The sequence below is a fragment of the Cervus elaphus genome, chromosome 27 (assembly GCF_910594005.1).
Source record: "Cervus elaphus chromosome 27, mCerEla1.1, whole genome shotgun sequence".
Taxonomy (NCBI): Eukaryota; Metazoa; Chordata; class Mammalia; order Artiodactyla; family Cervidae; genus Cervus; species Cervus elaphus.
The window spans coordinates 51,668,277-51,686,674 of NC_057841.1; the positions used below are offsets into that span (position 1 = coordinate 51,668,277).

Here is an 18,398-nt window from a genome sequence, read left to right on the forward strand (position 1 = left end):
AGACAGAGACACAGACACAGACAGAGACACGGAGAACAGACAGAGACAAAGAGAACAGACAGAGACACGGACACAGAGGACAGACAGAGACACGGACACAGAGGACAGACAGAGAGACTCAGAGGACAGACAGAGACACAGACACAGACAGAGACACGGAGGACAGACAGAGACACAGAGGACAGAGAGAGACACAGGCACAGAGGACAGACAGAGACACAGAGGACAGACAAGAGACACGGAGAACAGACAGAGACACAGACTCAGAGAACAGACAGAGACACAGACACAGAGACACAGAGAACAGACAGAGACACAGAGGACAGACAGAGAGAACAGACAGAGACACAGAGGACAGTCAGAGACACAGGCACAGAGGACAGACAGAACAGACAGAGGACAGACAAGAGACACGGAGAACAGACAGAGACACAGACTCAGAGAACAGACAGAGACACAGACACAGAGAACAGACAGAGACACGGAGAACAGACAGAGACACGGAGAACAGACAGAGACACGGAGGACAGACAGGGACACGGAGGACAGACAGGGACACGGAGGACAGACAGGGACACGGAGGACAGACAGAGACACGGAGGACAGACAGGGACACGGAGGACAGACAGAGACACGGAGGACAGACAGAAACAAGGAGGACAGACAGGGACATGGAGGACAGACAGGGACACGAAGGACAGACAGAGATACAGACAGAGACACAGAGGACGGACAGAGACACAGAGGACAGACAGAGATACAGACAGAGACACGGAGGACAGACAGAGACACGGAGAAGAGACAGAGACACAGACAGAGACATGGAGGACAGACAGAGGCACAGAGGACAGACAGGGACACGGAGGACAGACAGAGACACGGAGAACAGACAGAGACACGGAGAACAGACAGGGACACGGAGGACAGACAGAGACACGGAGGACAGACAGAGACACGGAGGACAGACAGAGACACGGAGGACAGACAGAAACACAGAGGACAGACAGAGACGCGGAAGACAGACAGAGACGCGGAGGACAGACAGAGACGCGGAGGACAGAGACACAGACAGAGACATAGAGGACAGACAGAGACACAGAGGACAGACAGAGAGAACAGACAGAGACACAGAGGACAGTCAGAGACACAGACACAGAGGACAGACAGAACAGACAGAGACACGAAGAACAGACAGAGACACGGAGAACAGACAGAGACACAGAGGACAGACAGAGATGCGGAGGACAGACAGAGACACAGACACAGACAGAGACACACAGAACAGACAGAGACACACAGAACAGACAGAGACACACAGAACAGACAGAGACACAGAGAACAGACAGAGACACGGAGGACAGACAGAACAGGGACACGGAGAACAGACAGGGACACGGAGAACAGACAGAGACACAGAGGACAGACAGAGACACAGAGGACAGAGACACAGAGGACAGACAGAGAGAACAGACAGAGATACAGAGGACAGACACAGACAGAGACAGAGACACAGAGGACAGACAGAGAGAACAGACAGAGACACAGAGGACAGACAGAGAGAACAGACAGAGACACAGAGGACAGACAGAGAGAACAGACAGAGACACAGAGGACAGACAGAGAGAACAGACAGAGACACAGAGGACAGACAGAACAGACAGAGACACGGAGAACAGACAGAGACACAGACACGGAGAAGAGACACAGACACGGAGAAGAGACAGAGACACGGAGAAGAGACAGAGACACGGAGAACAGACAGGGACACGGAGGACAGACAGAGACACGGAGGACAGACAGAGACACAGACATGGAGAACAGACAGAGACACAGACGTGGAGAGGAAGCAGCGAGGACAGGAGCATCACCATGGAAACACACACTACCACATGTGAAACAGAGAGCCCACGGGGATCTGCTGTGACTCAGGGAACTCAAACCAGGGCTCTGCAATCACCCAGAAGAGCGGGACAGTGAGGAAGGTGGGAGGCAGGTTCAAGAGGGAGGGGACATAGGTATACCTATGGCTGATTCATGTTGATGTTTGGTAGAAACCAACACAGTACTGAAGAGCTATTATCCTTCAATTAAATATAAATTTTAAAAAACTGCATTCCTTGTATTTCATTTGTTAATAATCTCATTATTTTCCAGACTGTAAGTTTTAATGCAAAGAAATGAAACACCAGCAGTTGATCCTGAAAATTATAGGCCCTCCTAACTACTGAGGAAAAAAAAAATTCTCACCATTATCAGGAGAAAATGGTAAACTCTTCCTATAACTTCAGAAAAAGACAATATACTTTGGCATCATAAAACTATCCTTTAAAATGTTATTTCCCAAAGAACAAAAGATTACTGTAGTCAAGAAGAATGAAAAATCCTGTTATTTCTGATCTATTATTTTCTGTCTTCATATCAAATGTGTTTTCTTTGCAGCATTTATTATAACTTAGAATTATTCACTTCTTTAAAAAAAATAAGGCTTGAGCTTCCATCTTTTTGTTTATATTTTACTGTGCCCTTAATGAGGTCCTGTCATATTCTTGCCATTGAATATTTGTATGTAGGTTGACGTGAAAGAATAAATGATGAATAAAAGCAAAATAAAATAAAATTGTTATTTCTGATCAAGGAGTTCCAAACATACCCAGACTCAGAGACTGTCATGTCCCACAGAAGTAACTTTTAACATTTATAGCATCTGTACTTCTGATTGGTTGTCTCCCTTAATGAAGTACTGGTCCACTGTGCGTGCACACATGCTCGCTCAGTCGGTCATGCCTGACTCCTTGCCACCCTCCTCCAGGGACTGTAGCCCGCAAGGTTCTTCTGCCCCTGGGCGTCTCCAGGCAGGAATACTGGAGCGGTTGCCATTTCCTCCTCCTGGGGATCTTCCCAACCCAGGGAACGAAACCCGTGTCTCCTGCCTTGGCAAGAGGATTCTTTACCACTATGCCAACTGGGAAGCCCAGTAATGGCATTTAAATTAACATTTGCTTCCTAAAAAAAGAAATATCTGTGATATATATAGAAGTCAAAATAAAAGTCTCAATCGTACCAGCTCCCTTATTTAAAAAAAAGAAAAAGAAAAAAACTATGTGTCTCAGCTAGTTTAAATTAATATAGGCAAAGAAAGAAGAATGGTGTTAGGTCATTTAAAAATGAAAATTATGAGGAAAAATAGAATTTTCAAAATTATACTTTTATTTTTCAAATTCTATCTTTATGTTACACACGCTATCCCCAGAACGTCATCTAAGGCAAGACTTACTGTAACTGCCAGGAGATTTTTCTTCATAAGTAAAATGAAGTTGTAACTCTTCCTCTGACATCTCACAAATGAACACTTTCAGCAAACAGCAAATAATAAACAAAGCGTTGTGTGTCTGCCAAATGAAGATGTGGCTAGAAAGGAAAGAACAAATCACACAAGAAACAGTGTTTAATCATGAGCACAATCCATTTATTTCTAGTCCATGATTTCTCATTTTGCTTGTAATATTAGAATAATGTCCATATCTTTCTTCATGACCCATGATTTATGACACTGGACCAATGACATCTACTACAGTTTACCTCATACTTTATTCTGTATTTTACACAGTGAGTCGATTTAAAAAAACTTTTTCCTTTAGGCATGACTGCTCTTTGTTCTTAATATTATAGTTGTCCCATATACAAGCAATTCAAACAAAACTAAACTAAAAACAGAAAAAATAAAAAATACAGTAACATGAAGAAAATATATGCAAATACATAACCAAATTTTAAATGGGGCATCACCAGTTGTACAGTATTTCTATTCCTACTATTTGTATTAATAATCATGGACTCAGAACAATTTTAATTGAATTCAACATGAATTGTTTGGAAACAGGGAAATGAGCAATCTTTTAAGATACTATTATCCAAAAATAGTTTCAAAAAATTCTTAAGTGCATAAAAGGTGAACCTTCCACTATATAAATATAAAACCATAATGTCTAATCTGAACCTTCGTTCACCTAATATGTAAGAAATAAAGGACACAAATGTAGAATGAAATAATACTCACACTGAGTCATTAAACTAGATATATCCAGCAGTGAAAATGGGAAAAAATTAACTTTTTTAATAATAATTACACAATTAATCTTCTTAAAGAATGTATTTCTAAAGATTGTCTAAAATGCTAACTAAAATCAGATTCCAGAATTTATAATCTCACCCTAATGACTTGGACAGTTAATTAAAACCTCTTTTACTTTTCCCCTAAATAATGAGAATAATTCCTTTATAGTTTTCAAAAGACCATAACCTATTTCTACCAATAAGTGAGTAATTGTCATACTGTTAAATATAAATTAAACATAGAGAGAGCAGCCAGCTTACTTCTGACATTCTGCTGAAAGTTTTAGTTCTTTGGTTCTAGAAAGGAAGACCTTAATTAGTGCACCAAGGTTTCCTGTTCGAGGATTATTTTCAACTGCAAGAGAAGAAAAGGTTTGAAAAAGTTAAAAGTTAAGAACTGAAATCAAAGTGGGCATATCATAACATTTCTAAAACCAAATGTCAGATTGAAGTTGCTCAGGGACCAAGCTTATTGTCAATTTCAAATCTAATTGGGGAAATTAGCAATGAGAGAAACTGCTGCTTGGTCTTTTCTAAACAGCAAAAAATGATTCACAAATGAAAATGATAGAAACTGTAGGAGAAAAGTTATCTCATCTCGGAACTCAAAACTGTAAAGAAAAGATGTACATGGGAATAAGTGCACCATTAAGCACATCTGTTTAGTGCTCAATAACTGTCCAATTAGTCCAGGTCTATCAACTGGGTATGTGTTCTTGTCACAGCTTGAGAGCAGACCCAAGTAACTGCATAATCTCCTCATGATAAAATGTGTAGCACCTGGCTGATCCAAGTGTGGTTCACGGACTAGCTGCAAGAGCATTTACCTGGGAGCCTGCTGGAAGTGCAAAACCCCACGGCCACCCTACACTACTGAAGTTGACAGTGCTTCTCAAAGTTCAACATGCATCTAAATCACACAGCATTCTCATTAAAGTTCATATCCTGATTCCGCATGTGTGGAGTGACTCTGCACCTGTGACAGTCTCCCAGGTGATGCCCACTGCTGCTGGGAGGAGAACTCCACTGATGAGTACCAAGGGGTAACTAAGTTAGGGCAGGTTTTGTCTAGCTTTCATAACCACAATAGGCATGTGATTACCTATCGCTAGAGTTTCACACTGAATCAAAAATTTCCTACTTTTAAGCTTTGGGTTTAGCTTAAAAGTCCTGGAAGATTCCACATGCCTCAGAGCAATTCAGCCTGCAAACTGCAGCTCCTGAGACAGCGTGCTGCAACTACTGAAGCCCACACCCCTAAAGCCTGTGCTCTGGGGCTTCAGGAGCCAGAGTAAGAACAGGGGATATCTGACAGGAAGGCAGAAAAGCATGTGGAACCAGACTACAGAAAGTGACTAGGTTCAAAGCTCAACTCCACCTCTTGACTAGCTGAGTGACACCTGTCAACTTCTTTAACCTCTCTGTACCTCAGTTTCTTCACCTGTAAAATTCAGATAATGATAATACTTAATAGAAAACTAATTTGACTCTAGAGCTTGAATCTGTTAACTAAAATGACTGTGTGAAAAAAGGAATTCTCTGTGTCCACAGGAGTTCAAGCAAAGTCTAGGAAATACTCAGATAATGATAATAATTTCACTAAAATACCTATTCCCATTGGGAATACCCAATGGATCCCCAAGGTCCAATAACCAATATAGTGAAAACACAGAGGACAGAGACAAGTTAACATCTATGAAGATGCAATCAACAAAATCTCACTGTGGAAAATTTTACTATCCACTTTCTTCAATAAGAAAAAAATTGGGGGGGGGGGAAATTCAGGAGGAATTAGCTATGAAAAAGAATTGTAAAGACATATTAACTAATAATAACATGTGCACTTTATTTGGCTCCTGACTGAAACAAACTGAGACAAATAGAAATTTGAACAGTCAGGAGATGTTTTACGATATTAAAAATTTGTTTTTAGTAGATAATGATATTTTTCCCTTTAAAAAATCATTACTATGAGATACATACCACAATATCTATGGATGAAAAATATAATGCTTGAGGTTTGTGCCAAATTAATTATGTCAGGATATGTTTCTGGATTCATATACACTTTTTATTTGTGCACTTTTCTACACGTTTATATGTCAATAAATAAGTGAGAGATACAGATGATGCCTTCGAAGTGTCGTGCTGGAGAAGACTCATGAAAGCCCTCTGGACAGCAAGGAGATCAAACCAGTCAATCTTAAGGGAGATCAACCCTGAATATTCACTGGAAGGACTGATGCTGAAGCTCCAGTATTTCAGTTATCTGATATGAATAGATGACTCACTGGAAAAGTCCCTGATGCTGGGAAAGATCAAGGGCAGAAGGGGAAGAGGGCGTCAGAGGATGTGATGGTTGGATAGCATCACTGATGCAATGAACACAAACTTGGGCAAACTCCAGGAAATGGTGAGGGACAGGGAGGCTTGGCATGCTAGAGTCCATGGGTTGCAAAGAGTCGGACATGACTAGGCAACTGAACAACAACAGATGAAACAAGATTGGCCATGAGTTGAAAATGACTGGAACTGGGAGATGAACATATGGGAGGTCACTATATCATTCTCTGTCTGCCTTTGTATGGGTGTGAAATTTTTTTTTAAATAAGGAATTAAAAATAAAACACCCATGAAGAAATACACAAAAATCAATGCTCAGGAAAAATGCTGAATGAGGACAGTCCTTTTCCACCCCAAAAGAACGGGAAACCCTTTAACAAAATACAAATTCTATAGAACTGAACGAAAGTTTTATTTGTTATTATTAGCAGGCCTAACTGCTAAAGTACTTTTGTCTACTCCAACCAGAACACTCAATGCTAATCATCTCACCTGATAGTTTGCTATACAGATTCAAAGATAACAAGTCCCAAAAAAAACAACTGGTAAGAACTAAATAAGATGAACATAGGGCAACCTTCACCTCCTCACATAAAACAACCGACTTGGCTCTCACAGTACTAACCTAATAGATAAGAACTAGGGGGAAGCGGACAGGAATGCACTTAAAATTCACTATGAGGTAAAGAAATTTGTCTTGGACCCAGAGCGCCTCATGTGTAGATTCAGGGGATAAATAATAAAGATGAATACAAAAAGCCCAACAAAAATAATGGCCACAAACATCCCCAAATTTGATGAAAACATTAATCTATGTATCTAAGTAAAACCCTAAATAGAATAAAGAATAAATTTCAAAATTTTGTAAAAGACAAAATCTTGACAGCAGTTAACAAAAAAATGACTTATTTACAAGAGAACAACAATACAATTAAACAGCAGACTTTCCATCTGAAAAGAGACCGAAAGGCAATGAAATAACCTAGTCAAAGGGATGAGAGAAAATAAATGCCAACCAAGAACTCTGTATCTAGAAAAACTGTCCTTCAAAATGAAGGCAACAGAGAACAGAGGACACAACTTTACAGTGGAGAAAATGGACAAACACAACACTGGCCACATAATCAAGGTCAACATCATCAGTGAAACTCATGCATGTACGGTTGATATGATGTGTTGAGATCAGCACATCACCTCTGTGATGCCTACAAACCCGTAACTCCCATCTAGCCATGAGAATAACATCAAACAAGTTGAGGGACATTCTGGAAATACTCTACCAGCAATTCTCAAAACTCTTAAAAGTCATTAAAAATGAGCAAAATCTGAGACCAGAGAAGGTTAAGGAGACTTGATGACTAAATGCAATGTAGCATCTTGAAAAAGAAAAAGGACATGCGGGAAAACTAGCGAAATCTAAATAAATTTAGATAATAGTAATGCACCGAAGTTAACTCTTTAGTTGGGACAAACATACCATATAAATATAAGATGTTGACAATGGAGGAAACTGATGAGGGTTATATGGGAACTCTCTACATGGTTTTGCAACTTTTCTATAAATCTAACGCCATTCTAAAATTTAACTTTCATTTTAGAAATCTCAATAGATGGGTTTAACAGAAAAAAAGGTTAATAAACTAAGGACAGATTAATAGAAAATATCCTATGGAAGGTCAGAGAGAAAAAAAAAGTAACACACACACAAAAAAAGAGCCTAACAAACATATGGAACATAGTGAAAATGTTAACAAGTATAACAGAGACCCTTGAAGGAGAGAAAAAGACAGAATAAGACAGAAACAATGTATTAATATAAATCAACAATGGCTGAGAATGTTCCAAAACTGATGAAAGACATCAAACCACAGATCTAACAGGGAGGGAGGGAGGAAAGGGGAGGAAGGAAAAAGGTAGGAAGGAAAGAAGGAAGGAAGGAAAAATACTTCTGAGCATATTCTAAGATGCTGAAAACCAAAGGATTAAAAAAGAAAAATGCTAAAATATCCAGAAGGAAAAAACCTCCATTTTTTTTTCCAAAAGACAACACTGACAGCTTTAATCTCAACAAAATGAGAACAACCAGAAAAATAACAGAATGGTGTCCTTAAAGTATGGAAAGAATTATCACCAACCTAGAATTCTACACCCAGCACACCTATCTTCCAAAAGTAAAGGGAAAATGAAAACATTTTCAGACCAAAAAATAAAACAGAATTGTCATATACCCACAAAACCCTTAAAATCTATATGCATTTGTATCTATTGAAATGAAAAGAAGCTCCTGAGTACTGCTAATTGAAAATAACATATAAATAATACCACTTACATAAAACTGTGCATATAAATCAATATACACAGAATACTCTGCTAAGATTTTTATCTTATCACAAAAGATTAGCAGTGATTTTTTTTTTTGCTATTCTCCAAAGTGGTTTTAAATATAGAATGACATACTTAAATATACAATACCAAGTGAAAAACACAGATTAAAATAATTGTATGTGTGTATTTAATATTATGTAAATGTGTATTCAAAGAAGAGATAACAGAAGGCAAAATATTAACAACAGCTTTGTGAGGGTTGTGGAATATGAGCAAATACTGCCTTTTTTACATTTTAGTATGCTTTCCAAATTATATTAATAAGTATTATTCCCAATTTAAAAATGTTATTTTTGTAAAAACCCCAAGGTCACTTAAAAACTATATCATAATAACTGCATTGATATCATTGTTACACAAAATTCTCAGCAAACTGTCACACAGGTTTTTGAAAGTCAGCTCTATTTAGTACAAAATTCTCAAAATCTATGGTTATAACTGAAGAAAAAATTCAAGGCAACTATTATAACAACACCTCTATCATTACCAACATAATTTGTTTTTAAAAGCAAAAATATTTCATCAAAGGCTGTTTTTGGCAGAGTAAGTTAAATGGGAGTTAGCTTACATGGCGCATATCCATAAGCTTGATTTAAAAACAAGCTTGTCATCACTCATTAAGCTCTAGTACACCACTTGTTTAACAGACATATTATCTCTAATTTTCAAAGCAACAGTGAAATATAATTATCCACATTTTTTAAGGCATACATTTCTTTCCAACTGTTACCAATTTGAAAGTAAAGTATTTGAGAAGTGAGGTCCAAAACAGGTAACATTTATTGACAGAAATAATGAACAATGACAAATCCTAGGCACTGTACTGGATATTTCATGTTATCTGACTTTTCCTCATGAAAATTCTGCAATTTAGATTAAGAAATTAAAGCTCAGCTAATAATTAAGTAGCAGAGTTATAATTAAGACCATAAAATAATTCGAGAGCTCAGGCACTTTACCATTAACACAAGGTTGTTATTACTAATTTGAGAAGCTTCTGAATATATTTTCCTATTAATGAATAATAATTATTCTAGTTAACATAACCAACAACAGCATCTTTTGCAACTGGCAAAGGATGAATGATCCTATATTCTCTAGGAACTATACATGCAACTACAAAACAAACAATATTTGGGGCTATTCTCAGTATTTCAAAATTAGCAAAAAGAACAAGCTCTATGTCTTAGCAGAGTCCATTACCATGACTGCAAATTAAGCAACCATGTGTCTCACTGCTGTTAACTGAATGGTACCCTCTAGTGGCATCAATGAGCACCAAGAATAATTAGTACTATTATAATTATCATCATCAAAAATATATCACTTCATTAATTCAATTCATATTGCAGTAACAAAATTTATTAACAGAAATTTTAAAATAACTGCCTCACGTTACACACACACACACACACACACACACACATACTCATTTTTCCTCCTTACCTAAAGACCTGCAGACTGAAATGGTTGCCTCCTCTAGGAGCTTCAACTCAGTACTGGAGAAAGAGAAGAAAGGTAATTAATAACTATAACACTAATCATGTTCCTAACTATAACACTAATCATAATCCGCCTGCAATGCAGGAGACCCCAGTTCAATTCCTGGATTGGGAGGATACCCTGGAGAAGAGAAAGGCTACCCACTCCAGTACTCTGGCCTGGAGAATTCCATGGATTGTATAGTCCATGGGGACGCAAAGAGTCCATTCCATGGACATGACTGAGCGGCTTTCACTTTCAATCATATTCATACTAACCAGTTAAAGGACTATATAAAAATAAACATAAGAAAAACAACTCAGAAGGAAAATACAGTGTACAGTGGTAAACAATAACATCAGCAAAATAAAGCTTCTATTCTCAATGTAATTAGAAAATTTACTACAATTCTCAACATGAGACTCCTAAAAAAAAGCAATTGGGGTGCGTTGCCTTTTAGGTACTGAAGCAGAGAGGAGAGGCAGGACTGGGGGACTTATAGAAAAATTCAAGAAAGGTATTTCCAAATGCAGAGCACAAGGCAGGAGACTCATGTGCCCAGCTCCAAGGGAAGTACTTATCATAGGATTAAACTTCTTTCGATAAATGCCATTATTTTTTTTATAACACTTTCAAACAATTCAACAACACTGAAAAAGAAACAAAGCAAGAGACAAAACACACATATATAAACTCCAATAATTTATAAATATATAGAAAAACTGAGGTAGATGCAAACTGACACAGAGACAGGAGGCATAGACAGAGACAGACATAAACCTCTTAGATTTAAAAAGTAGGGAAGCTTCATGACAGTGGATTCAGCAGTGGTTTCTTACATATGACACCAAAAACACAGGCATCAAAAGAAAACAAATGGACTACATCAAAATTTAAAACTTTTGCATATCAAGGGATACTATCAACAGAGTAAAAAGTCAACCCAACCAAATGAGAGAAAATATTTGCAAATCATATAGGTGATAAGGCATTAATATCCAAAATACATTTTTAAAAAAACTCTGACTCAACAACAACAACAAAAAAGCAATTTAAATATCTGCAAAGGATTCAGATTTTGGAGACTTTATGTCTCCAAAGACATAAAAATAGCCAACAGGTGTAAGAAAAGAGATGTTCAATATCACTAGTCATTTAGAGAAATGTGAACCAAAACCACAATGAATACTACTTCACATCCATTAAGACGGAGTTATTTTTTTAAAAGAGAAGGAAAAGAAAAGGAAATGAAAAAAAGTGTTGGAGGGTATGTAGAGAAGCTGGGACCCTTGGGTACTGCTGATGGTTATGCAAAATGGAGCAAGTGTTGTGAAAACCAGTATGCCAACTTTTCAAACAATCAAAAACAGAACTACCATACGATCCAGCAGTTCCGTTTCTGGGTACACATACACCCAAAAGGATTAAAAGCACAGAGTCGGAGAGACAGCTGCACACTGAGACACTCAGCAGCACTATCCACAACAGCCAAAAGGCAGAAGCAACAAAGTGCTGACCGATGGGTGAAGGATGGCACAAAATATGGCACATGCATATAATGGAATACTATTTGGCCTTAAAGAGGAAAATTCTGATACATGCTACAACATGGATGTACCCTGAAGACGTTATGGTAAGTGAAATAAGCCAGCCACAAAAAGACAAATATTGTATGACTCCACACATATAAGGTTCCTAGAGTAGCCAGCCCATAGAGACAAAGTAGACAGGTGGTTGCTGTTGGCGTGTTTGGGAACAGTGAGGTGGGGAGCAGGGAGATGGCAAGCTAGTATGTGGTGACTATGGAGTTTCAGTTGGGGAAGATGAAAAGTTCCCAAGATGGATAGTGGAGATAATTAAACAACAATGTGAATGTACTTTTATCACAGAAGTGAACACTTAGAAATGGTAAAAATGATAAATTTTTTGTTGTATGTATTCTGCCACAATTTTTAAAAAGTGCATTCCAGTTCAACTACTTACTAGCTGTGTAACCTTGGGATCATTTAACTTTTAGCTTTCTCATACATAAAACAGAAATTATTTTTTTAAAAAGTGCTTCAACAAGTGTTGTTATTATTAAATTATGCAATACAGCACTTAGAACAGTGCCTGGCATAAAGTAAAACCTCAATGATAGCCACTCTGATGACAAAATGCAGTACTTTTTTCCCTGTTAATAAATAAAAATAATGCTTTCCATTTGTGTAACATAAAAACTTTAAAGTTTTTCAAAGCCCTTTCAAATTTATTAGCACATGAAAACCTCTTCTATTGAGCAGGACAGTTACAAACCCTATTTTAATAGATAAGCAAACAGAGGCTTCCAAGGAGTTTAAGTAACATCCCAGGAATCAGTAGTCTAGGAAGAACAAGAACCAGCCTTTACAGCCAGGTGACTGGTTTGAAAATGTTGTTCTTTTCTGCCAATACACATGGCACACGGCAAACCCTCTACATGGGCAACTCTTTCAGGGCAAGCTGAAAAATCTCTACCTCCCATGGTGCTCTGCTGTTGCTGCTGAAGCATATTTTGAAAAGAACAATACATAAGTACTGACGCCTTTGACAAGAAAATTTTAGAGCAACTATGAAAGAAAATGGATTACTTTAACTGTTTCTAGAACTATGCTGTCCAATATGGTAACCACTAGCTACACGTAGTGACTGACCACTTGAAATGTGACCCGTCCAAACCGAGATGCATTGGAATACAAAATACATACCGGATTTCAAAGATTTTTAAAAAAACAGAAAATACTTAATTATTAGTCCTTATGTTCATGAAATTGTAACTTTGGGGAGATGTTGAGCCAAACAAAACATACTTTCAAAATAAATCTCACCTGTTTCATTTTACATTTTTAATGTGGCTACTAGAAAACTTCACATACATGCCAGTCTAACCTTTTATATCTATTAAAGCTACGCTGGAACTTGTCTCCTAGCAACTGAAGCCAGTATCATGCATAAAAAGTGTTGCACATACACACAGAGCTAGAACTAACTACTTCAGTGAATATGCTATTATCTTAAGAATCTCAAATTATATTCACATTCAAAGATAAATATTTTTTCAAAGTAAATCTTTAAAGTTTCTTCTAAGATTGAAAAAATTTTAGCCAAAATTACCTAGAAATGATTGTACAGTCAACTGTTCATATGTCCCAGGTCTTTATCCCTGCATCAGGTACTTCTGGAGTGTCTGCCCAGCACACATTATGTCTGCTGTCCTCCCTTCCCTTTCTTCCACGTCCCACCTACTTACTTCTCAGGGCTGAGTGGAGGCAGACAGGCTTGCCCAGCCTGACCCCACGCCCTGGCCAGAGCTGACTGGATCAGAGTCTAAGCCATGCCAGGGTCTTAGGGAATATGGAATTGAGATGGAGAGACAGGTTATCCACATGGCTAGAAATGGGCTGCCAAGCTGAGGGCTACAGGAAGCCAACCTCTATCCACGGAGTGGCAGAGATAAACAAAAAGGACACTCAGGATTCCCACTGGCCTTCTAATTCTTGGGACCAGTTCTTCCTGAAGCCTAGCTGTGTTTCTGGGATTCTACGAGACATCCCTGTCTCTTCATCACATAAGCCCCTTCCTTTTACTGACATACGCTAAATCAAATCGATTTTTGCTAATAACCAAAAGACTTCTAATTAATAAATCACTGTGGTCAGATTTAATAATATACATTAGTAGTTGGCAAGAAGTAGGAGCTGTGAATTACTCAGTTTATGGGTTACTTGGGCAAAAAATAAAAGTAAAGAGGTATAAAATGCAAAAGATCATAAAGAGTTTTACAAGGTTAATAACTAGACCACATGTATAAAATCTGTTTCACCGGTACTTCTGCTTTCTTCAGTCAATAACACTTTCTTAAAACCAGCTGGAACCAAGAGCTTCAATTATACACATATGGCTACAACCTTCAAAAGCTTCAGAATTTACTTGTTCAACAAACACTGTCTAGGTGCCCAGGATATGCCAGGTTCTGTGAAAGATGCTGTCTCTGCCTCCAGGCTACACACTGGAGTGAAGAAGCAGACTCTCTGGTGCAGGGGAAGTACAGAGATCAAACCGAGCCCTATGCATGAGCTTATGCAAGGTGCACCCAACCCACCCTATGAGCAGTCAAGAAAGGCATCCCGGAAGAAGTAACCATCCCAAAGGAGGAAGAGAAGACAGCTGGGCAGACAAAAAGGGAAGGCTTTCAAGACACAAGGAATGTGTATGCAAAGGCATGGCAGTCACAGACAGCCTGGCAGATTCTGGGAAGCAAAGGTTAGTCAACACTGGAGAACAGTAAACTAACTACAAGTCTGGAGAAATATACAAGATGGCTGGAGTACAGGGTTCAGTTTCTCAACTCACTCTCAAAAGAAAGGTATTGAGCATTCCCAAAACAAAAACCAAAACAAGGTTCTGGTTTCTTCTGAATACAGTATTAGCCTGAAAGAAGAATTAATTCCAACATGTATAAGTGAGGATGGTTTGGACACCATTTCCTCTAGGAAACCACCTCTGATCACCTAAGCCCTGGTAAGAAGCCTGGTTTCTATCCCCAAAGCACTCAATCATGAAACTGAGCACCCTGTAGCAAGACAAACCAGTTATCTATTTATGTAACCAGCTAGATGGGGGGGGGCTCCTGGCTCATTCCCAGCCTGGTACAAATCAGGCACTTAATAAAAATGCACCGAATCAATGAAAGTCTTTTGTCAGACACTAAAGAGGACAAAATTCCTTCCCCGTCCCTCAGGAAACACTTCACATTCTCCAGATTTCAAGGCAATGTCCATCCCCAAGTTTAATTTTTTATTAAAATATTTTTAAAGACACCTTTTTTTGTTGTTGTTCAGACACTTAATTCAGGTCCAATCTTTACGACTCCACGGACTGCAGCACGCCAGGCTTCCCTGTCCTTCACCATCTCCCAGATTTGCTCAAACTCATGCCCACTGAGTTGGTGATGCCATTCAATAATCTCATCCTATTTTCTTTTCTCCTCCTGCCTTCAGTCTTTCCCACCATCAGGGTCTTTTCTGATGCGTTGGCTGTTCCCACCAGGTGGCCAAAGTATTGGAGCTTCAGCTTCAGCATCAGTCCTTCCAAAGTCTATTCAGGGTTGATTTCCTTTAGGATTGACTGGGTTTGGTCTCCTTGCAGTGGTAGAGATCCTCAAGAGTCTTCTCCAGCACAATTCAAAACCAGATTTGTTTCCAAATGTAAAATAATATATCTTTTTGAAGCAGGCTGGTTTCTTGGTCACTCAAGAACTATCCCCCCTTTGTTGGAAAGCTCTGTCTGGTGGTAAGCTGGCCAGCATTGCCATTCTGTGATTAGGCCCCTAGGGCCTGGGTCCCCTACAGATGGCCACAATCCAACACAGCTTATACCCAGCCACCACACCTCCTCAAAAATCACCACCACAGGTCAGAGCGTCTTCAATGTCCAGACTATAAGCTCCTTAAGAGGGAAAGTGTCTTATTCACCCATGCCTTCCCGCACCATGCCTGATACAGTGGCTCAGCCAGAAGAAAAACACATGACAGTTACCTATGAAATTAAGGATTTACAGAGCTCTGTTCGTTGCATTTTCTGCACTCTGAAGTGTTATTTCTACAAAGGAAATCAGCCAGGGACACCCTTGCCAAAAGCAACACACTGTTATAATAGAATTCCTTTCCTCCCATCCTCCAATTTTCTAAACTTCTTGGAACATTTTAAGAATAATCTTCTTTCCCATTCGCTTGATTTAGAGCTAAAAAGGGGTGGTAAGCAACTGGGGTGGTTGGTAACTGCTGCCGCGTGTTACAGGCATCTATACACAGTACCGTTGAGTTAAACAAATGAGCTCAGATGTTCTGGCAGCAGGCAACTAACAAATCATCATTTGAAGTAAATAAAAGTAAAACTCACTGCAAAATATGCCAATGTTTTCAGGACAATTACAGTCAGAAACTGAATACTGTTTCTGAAAGCAACAATGCTTCTGGGACATTGGAAGCATACAACAGGGGGGCAAAGAAGCAGCAAATATTCACACCAATACAGATTAAGTAAGTTAACATCACACAGAGGTCTTCAAACTTCCTGTATACATTAACTCCACAACCAGGTCAATCTGAAAAACGTCATTAATGGGAGATTAGGAATAAATACTGAAAACTAGTCATCTCAAGCAAACATTTGCTAAGGGAACTAAACTCTAGATAAACAATCCTATTGATCCAAGGATTAGGTGCGGCTCTGTCCGAAGCAATCCCTGTATGTGAGAGCAGATCAGGCTCCTCCTTTTCAGAGTGCTATCACTCCAGCAGCGACAAAACCAGAGGGATTCACAGAACAGGAATCTCAGTTTTACAGGTGACATCCCAGTGGACAACAGGACTTATGGGACTGAAGAGCAATGCTCGAGAATCTGTCACGCACATAGGAATATTTGAAACTGGTCTAGGGCTTTTTCCAGTTTTAAGAACCTCCACTGGCTTTCCTGAAGATAATTCAGCAAGGGAGTGGTTATCAAGATTTTCACAACTTCAGGGAAGTTCTTTAAACATTACCAAAGCCATTTCTAGGCTATATCCTAAGTCTATCCCCTTCTCTGCTCTGATTTCATGAAGAGACTATCCCTCAGGAGGGAACTGTCATCAAGACCAACCTCTCATTCTCTACCTGCTCCAGTGAGCATTTCCACAACAAAAGGCCCCACTGAGTGTCAGTAACACGACTGGACGACTTCTAAGTTATGTAATGATCAATGTCATCTCTGCCACCTCTGCTGAGTGCACCAACATTCACCATGCGAAAGTCAAGTAAGTGGGGAGAGTAGGTAGCAGAGAAGACTTGAAAAGTAAAAAGAAAAAAAAGCAAAAGAGAGAAGAACTTTAATGCCACCTTAAGGAGTTTGGATTTTATCCTACATAAAATAGGAAACCAATAAACATATACTCAAAAATATACACTAACAGAACTCTTAATAGCACCAGCAAGGTGCTTCAGGTATACGATGGTTAAATGTCTTCAATCATCCTCAGATTTTTAGCAAAAGACAAAAAAGATAATGTGACCAGCAACAATAATAATAATAGTGCCCCTAGTAGTACATATAATAAAGCCTAACCGTGTGCTCACCCAACAACCACTATAACTGCCCAGTGTTGCCCACTGTTGGGCCAGTAAACTTCGATAAACCAACTAACTGTTACTAGTGCAAAACTCAGTCAATTACATTATCTTTAAAAATTCTAGTTTAATTCCACTAAAATAATACACCAAATTGGAACACTAGGAAGAAATAGCAATGGAAATAATATGGATGACTCTACAGCCACTAGATTTACAGGCTGGTCACTTTAAATTCTTATACCCCAAGTGTGCTACCTCTCAATTTAACCATTTATCATCAATTAACAAACTCATTCTGGCACAATGGATTTCCAACCATTCCCATTGCTGAAGACAACGTATGCTCCCCATATAATGAAAAACTCCAAAGTCACATATTTCAATTCCAGCTTCCTCATTCCAATTGGTACGACTGGCCAAGATACTTAATTTGAGCATCTCAGCTTCCTCACATGTAAATGAAGGTAAGAATGCGACCATCTGATAGGATAGTTGTGAGGGTACACTATAATGTACTCAGAAAGTCCAGGTTTTTGTGTGAACGTAAGTTTTTATTTCTTTGCGATAAATGCTTAAGAGTGCAATTCACACTACACGGAAAGTACACAGCACTCAGCTCCACATTCTCAACAACAAACAAATCCATGAGTGTTAAAACGGCCAAATTTGCATTTATTTATTCCTTAATGCATCTTATAAGTAATTTGCCAATCTTCACCTTTCTTCTCTCTACAGGGCAGAGGGGAAGTACAGCATAACGTAGTAGTTTTTGAAGTAGTTCCACATTTTGAAATAGCAACAAAACAGCTATGTCAAACAATGGTAGATGATCTGCTTTGATTTTATTTCCATTAATACGTTACTACAGTAGAATCACAACCCCAGTGGATTACAAAGGAAATCAATATTCCTTATTCACCTAGCAAAACTTCTCAGTATTAAGTGAT

At 38.7% G+C, this 18,398-nt stretch overlaps 1 protein-coding gene across 4 annotated transcripts in view; it reads right to left on the reverse strand.

Annotated features, from left to right (window-relative positions):
* Positions 1-18,398, reverse strand: part of DYM (dymeclin) — a 382,780-nt gene that overhangs the window by 321,640 nt on the left and 42,742 nt on the right. For all 4 annotated transcript variants that reach the window (XM_043889419.1, XM_043889417.1, XM_043889418.1 and 1 more), the window contains 3 exons: positions 10,288-10,340; positions 4,375-4,468; positions 3,275-3,408 (listed from right to left, as the gene is read on the reverse strand). In XM_043889419.1, the coding sequence (XP_043745354.1) occupies positions 3,275-3,408; positions 4,375-4,468; positions 10,288-10,340 (281 nt within the window). The remainder of the gene's footprint in view (positions 1-3,274; positions 3,409-4,374; positions 4,469-10,287; positions 10,341-18,398) is intronic.